This window comes from Cebus imitator, unplaced genomic scaffold (assembly GCF_001604975.1).
Source record: "Cebus imitator isolate Cc_AM_T3 unplaced genomic scaffold, Cebus_imitator-1.0 Scaffold491, whole genome shotgun sequence".
Taxonomy (NCBI): domain Eukaryota; kingdom Metazoa; phylum Chordata; class Mammalia; order Primates; family Cebidae; genus Cebus; species Cebus imitator.
Window position 1 is genome coordinate 1,177,463 of NW_016107806.1, and position 5,852 is coordinate 1,183,314.

Genomic DNA, 5,852 nt, shown 5'->3' on the forward strand with positions numbered 1-5,852 from the left:
GAGACGGGGTTTCACCATGTTGACCAGGATAGTCTCGATCTCTTGACCTCGTGATCCACCCGCCTCGGCCTCCCAAAGTGCTGGGATTACAGGCTTGAGCCACCGCGCCCGGCCACTATTCTCCCATTTCTTGAATAACATATGCCATATCGACTCAAATGTAGAAAAAATGGAAGTACCGCAAATGATCCATGGGATTCTAAGAGTCTTTATATGATATACATCATGGGTCAGGGAAAATACTAATCTTGTTCTTTATCAGATCCAGTAGTACTTGGGTGAGACTAGATAAGAGATCAATAGGAAGAGGGGTGTGTGTGTGTGTGTGTGTGTGTGTGTAACAGAGAGAGAGGTAAAGATAAAATGTAAATCTTATTTTTCTGCCTTTAAGTTTACCTGCATCATATTTGTTGGAATCAGTGTCATTTTCTCTGGAAGAAGTCTGAATGGAGGAAACACCTTGAAGAAGAAAACCAAAAGGACAACAGTAACTAACTAGAGTCAATTTTATAATATGTAATCATGGTCATCAAAAAAAAATTTTTTTTTTAATTTTTTTTTTTTAAACAGAGTCTTGCTCTGTTGCCTATGCTGGAGAGCAGTGGCATGATCACAGCTCACTGCAGCCTCGAATGGCTGGGCTCAAGCAGTCCTCCTGCTTCGGTCCTGAGTGGCTGGGACCAGAGGTGTGTACCACCATGCCTGGCTAATTTCTTTTTTTTTCATATGGAGTTTCACTCTGTCACCCAGGCTGGAGTACAGTGGTGCGATCTCGGCTCACTGCAACCTCCGCCTCCTGAGTTCAAGCTATTCTCCTGTGTCAGCCTCCTGAGTAGCTGGGATTACAAGAACTCACCACCATGCCCGGCTAATTTTTTGTATTTTTAGTAGAGATGGGGTTTCACTATGTTGGCCAGGCTGGTCTTGAACGCCTGTCCTCAAGTGATCCACCTGCCTCGGCCTCCCAAAGTGCTGGGATTACAGGTGTGAGCCACCGCGCCCGGCTGCTAATTTATTTTATTTTACTTTTATGTTTTGTAGAGGTGGACTCTATGTTGCCCAGGCTAGTTTCATACTCCTGGGCTTAAGTGATGTTCCTACCTCAGCCTCCCAAAGTGCTCACATGGTGGTGTGAGCCACTGTGCCCAGCCAGTCAGATGATTTTTAACTTATATAAACCAACAGAAAAAGACAAATGATGTTAAGCAAGAAATGTAAGGCTGGTTGCCTCGCTGGGAGTTCGGACACGCCCATCTCCCTCCCTGCTTGAAAATTACATTATCAGAATATGCCCCTCATCTAGCTCCGCCTTGGAAATCCCCTCTGCACTCGGCACCTAACCCCACCCTTGGAAATCCCCTCTGCACTTGGCACCTAGCCCGCCTTGGAAATCCCTCTGCACTCGGCACCTAACCCCGCCCTTGGAAATCCCTCTGCACTCAGCACTTAGCCCACTCGCCGGAAATCCCACCTACCTACCAATAGCAGCACACCCTGTCCACATCCTGTTTCTCCAAATCCAATCAAACGCCTTCACTCCCTATAAAACCCCACTCCTGAGAGGAGTTGAGCACGACTTCCCTGGTCCCTCTGCCTGGGATCACAGAACCTCGCCTGGGAGCTGAATAAATTGGCATCTAATTTTCTTGTGCTGGCCTCAGATTCCTCGTTTTTAACTTGGCAATAAACCTATAGAGAATAAACTTTACAAGAAAAAGCACAAATTTTGGGTGAGATAATTTCCTTACTTCAATGTGCTGAGGAGCTGATGTGTGTTTTCTTCCCATCTTGTCCCTGGCAATAGCCACAAGTGTGGTTTGCCCAACAGTGATCGCTCGAAGGATATAATTTTCAGAGTATTTGTCTTGTTCCTCCATTAGCCTGCAAAAACCCATGTATTCTCAAGTGAGAAAGATTTTTGTTTTGTTTTGAGACAGGGTCTTACTCTGTTGCTGAGGCTGGAGTGCAGTGGCATGATCTCAGCTCACTGCAGCCTCAACCTCCCAGACTTAAGGTATCCTCCCACCTCAGCTTCCCAAGTAACTGGGACTACAAGTACATACCACCATGGCTGGCTAATTTTCTTATGTTTTTTTTGTAGACCTGGGGTCTCACTGTGTTGCCCTGGCTGGTCTTGAATTTTGGATTCAAGCAATTCGCCTGCCACAGCCTCTCATCGTGCTGGGATTACAGCATGAGCCACCATGCCTGGCCAAAATTAGGTTCTGAGAGTGGCCATTGGTGTATCTTTCCAAGGTGCTTAACATTTTTTGCTCATTTTAACTCTGGGTTGGGGGAATTGCCAGAAAATAATTTTCCAGAGTACAGACAAATTTCATGGGAATGGCGGAAGGCTCCTGAGAGGCAAAAATTTGTTCTAAGGCTCCAGAGAAATAAGGAAATATAAACATAGACTGGTAAAATTGCAAATACTAAATTGCCTGGAATTCCTGAATTTCTCCTTTCTCAGAGGGACTACCAGTACCTCTGTCTCTAAATATATTTTTGAAGGGTCCTCTAGCCTGAAGTACCCGCAAAGGATATCATCCAAGGAAATGTTTCAGAAAATGGAAATATTAATGACACATGATCTTAGCCCCAAAACAAGGCATCTGAGAACATCAAGTGTGTGTGTGTATTTTAAGAGATGGGGGCCTTGCTATGTTGCTCAGTGCAGTGGCTATTCACAGGTGCAATTATAGCATATCATAGCCTCTTGCTCCTGGGCTCAAGTGAGTCCCCCGCCCTAGCATCCTGAGTAGCTGGGACTACAGCCATGGACCCTCATGCCAGGCTCAAATGGGTATTTTGTAGAAAGTTGAATATGGGAACAGAGTATATGGGCTGAAATATATTCTAACAAAAAAGGAAGGGAGAAAATCTGAAATAATCTAAGGGAAAGCTGACTAGGTTACAAGGAGAGAGAGTTTTATGATATTATGCATAGGGAGAAGGAAGTATTGAAATGGTACTTTAGCAGATGATACTCTACTAAAAAAAAAAAAAAAAAGAAATGGTACTTACGTCAGGGTGACAATGGCAGAAGCCAACTGCAGTTTGAGCTCCATGTTTCTGAAGTATTTATTTAGGAATGGGCGTTTGGAAGAGCCAAGAACCCTCACAGTCACTAACACAGTTTTTCCTACTTCAACCTAGTAGTTAAAAAGAAAAAGATTTTTAAGCCCTAGGACTTGACAAGAAAAAAAAATAAAAGAAAAAAGAAAAAGATTTTAGTAAAGGTGTCTTATTCACCAATGGCAGTCTAACTCTTAGAGGACAGCATACTTTTTTTTTCATGCTAAGTGATTCTGGTCAGGCTTTAATCAAATACGTTTAATTTATGTGCATTAAGTTTTTCTTTAACAGTCTATTTATCTTCATCTGTTTAATGTTGAAATGTTTTCTTTCTTTCTTTCTTTCTTTTTTTTTTTTTTTTGAGATGGAGTTTCACTCTTGTTGCCCAGGCTGGAGTGCAATGGCGTGATCTCAGCTCACCGCAACCTCCACCTCCCAGGTTCAAGTGATTCTCCTGCCTCAGCCTCCCGAGTGGCTGGGATTACAGGCATGACCACCAACAGCCAACTAATTTTGTATTTTTAGTAGAGACAGGGTTTCTCCATGTTGGTCAGGCTGGTCTCCATGTTGGTGAGTGCTGGGATTTCAGGCATGAGCCACTGTGCCCAGCCAGGAAATGTTGTTCTTTAAGGGCAGGTATTTCCATTAACATTACCAGAAGTCCTGGTATACACACACAGTAGCTGAGCAGAGACTATATTAAGGGTTGCTGGGGACTAAAAATAAGACTTGCCTAATTTCTGAGATAAAGCAAAGATGTCTCACCTTATCAATCAGATCAAGCTCCAGCTCTTGTATGTCTGACACACTGAGATGGGCTGTTGCTGGACCCAAGAAAGCCAAACAAAGATCATACACCTCCAAGGCAAGAAATCCAGGATGTAATGGAACTAACTAGAAGTAAGAAGATGGTAGCTGGATAAAGAAGCAAACATACTCCAAGCATAATCAAAGCAACTATTTTTACCCAAAGCAGAAAAGACAACATCTTGCTTTTTTTGAACTGGGGGCTCTCAGAGGTCATGTAATATTATTCAGGCATAGCATAATATGTACCCTTAATGTGATGTTTCCGATCATGCCAAAATATGTACCTTAACACATATAGGTTGGGTGCAGTGGCTCAAGCCTATAACCCTAGCACTTTGGGAGACTGAGGCAGGAGGATCGCTTAAGCCCAGGAGTTCAAGACCAGCCTGCGAAACAAAGCAAAATCCTGGTCTCTATGAAAACTTAAAACAGAAAATTAGCAAGTCTGGGTGTGGTGGCACATGCCTATAATCGCAGCACTTTGGGAGGCTGAGGCGGGAGGATTGCTTGAGCACAGGAGTTTGAGACAAGCCTGGGCAACATGATGAAACCCTGTCTTTACCGAAAACAAAACAAAACCAAAATTAGCTGGGCATGGTGGTATGTGCCTGTAGTCCTAGGTACTCAGGAGGCTGAGGGAGGATCACTTGAACCTGGGAGTTTGAGGCTGCAGTGAGTTGAGATTATGCCACTGCACTCTAGCCTGGGAAAGAGTGAGATCCTCTCTCTCAAAAACAAAAAAAGAACAACAAAAATTAGTTGGGCATGGTGGCACACACCTGCAATCCCAGTTACTCAGGAGGCTGAGGTGGGAGGATCACCTGAGTCTGGGAGCTCAAGGCTACAGTGAGCCATGATCAGGCCATTGCACTCCAGCCTCAACAACAGAGTGAGACCCTATCTCTACAGAGCAAAACAAAACAAAACAAAAAGCAAATAGTAAAGAACAGAATTTATGTTGATTGAATTCAAGCAGAATCCAATACACAGGTCCAGCTTCTTAATTATGAACAGGGAAAGGATGTCATGAAGAAAAATCACATCCACTTATGCCACAATCACTAGTAGGGGGAGAAAGCATTGGAACAACTAGCACTGGATTTTCTTTCTTTGTACTACAGTTCCTGCACAATAGCATGTTTTTTTCATATCATTTGTACCTCAGTCTTCCCTTTTTAAAACATATATTATGACTAGGATAAGTTAAATTACTTTGAGCTCTAAGGAACTATATACATATATTAACACATGGTATTATTTTTATTACTGTAAGTCAAGTAAAAACAAATCCTTTGGCATACTGACTATGGAGTTAGGTTAATGTTTTGAGTTGTCATGTCCTAGCTGAAAACATCATATACTCATGTTATAAAGTCAATAGTGGCTGGCCATGGTGGCTCACACCTGTAATCCCAGCACTTTGGGAGGCTGAGGTGGACAGACCACTTGAGGTCAAGAGTTGAAGACCAGTCTGATTAACATGGTAAAACCACATCTCTACTAAAAATATAAAAGTTAGCCAGGCATGGTGGTGGTGGGCGCCTGTAATCCCAGATACTGGGGAGGCTGAGACAGAAGAATCACTTGAACCTGAAAGGTGGAGGTTGCAGTGAGCCGAGATTGCACCACTGCACTCCAGCCTGGGCAACAGAGCGAGACTCTATCTCAGAAAAATAAAATAAAGTCGGGCCAGGCGCTGTGGCTCATGCTTGTAATCCCAGCACTTTGGGTGGCCGAGGCAGTGGATCATGAAGTCAGGAGATCAAGATCATCCTGGCCAACTTGGTGAAACCCCATCTCTGCTAAAAATACAAAAAATTAGCCGGGCGTGGTAGCACACACCTGTAGTCCCAGCTACTTGGGAGGCTGAGGTAGGGGAAATCACTTGAACCAGGAGGTGGAGGTTGCAGTGAGCCGAGGTTGTGCCACTGCACTCCAGCCTGGTAACAGAGCAAGACTCCATATAA

The 5,852-nt window shown here is 43.8% G+C and overlaps 1 protein-coding gene across 1 annotated transcript in view; it reads right to left on the reverse strand.

Annotated features, from left to right (window-relative positions):
• Positions 1-5,852, reverse strand: part of NUP210L (nucleoporin 210 like) — a 152,559-nt gene that overhangs the window by 53,670 nt on the left and 93,037 nt on the right. The window contains exons 20-23 of the mRNA XM_037733088.1: positions 3,841-3,969; positions 3,025-3,152; positions 1,749-1,881; positions 397-459 (exon numbers count right to left, since the gene is read on the reverse strand). Coding sequence (XP_037589016.1) covers positions 397-459; positions 1,749-1,881; positions 3,025-3,152; positions 3,841-3,969 — 453 coding nt within the window. The remainder of the gene's footprint in view (positions 1-396; positions 460-1,748; positions 1,882-3,024; positions 3,153-3,840; positions 3,970-5,852) is intronic.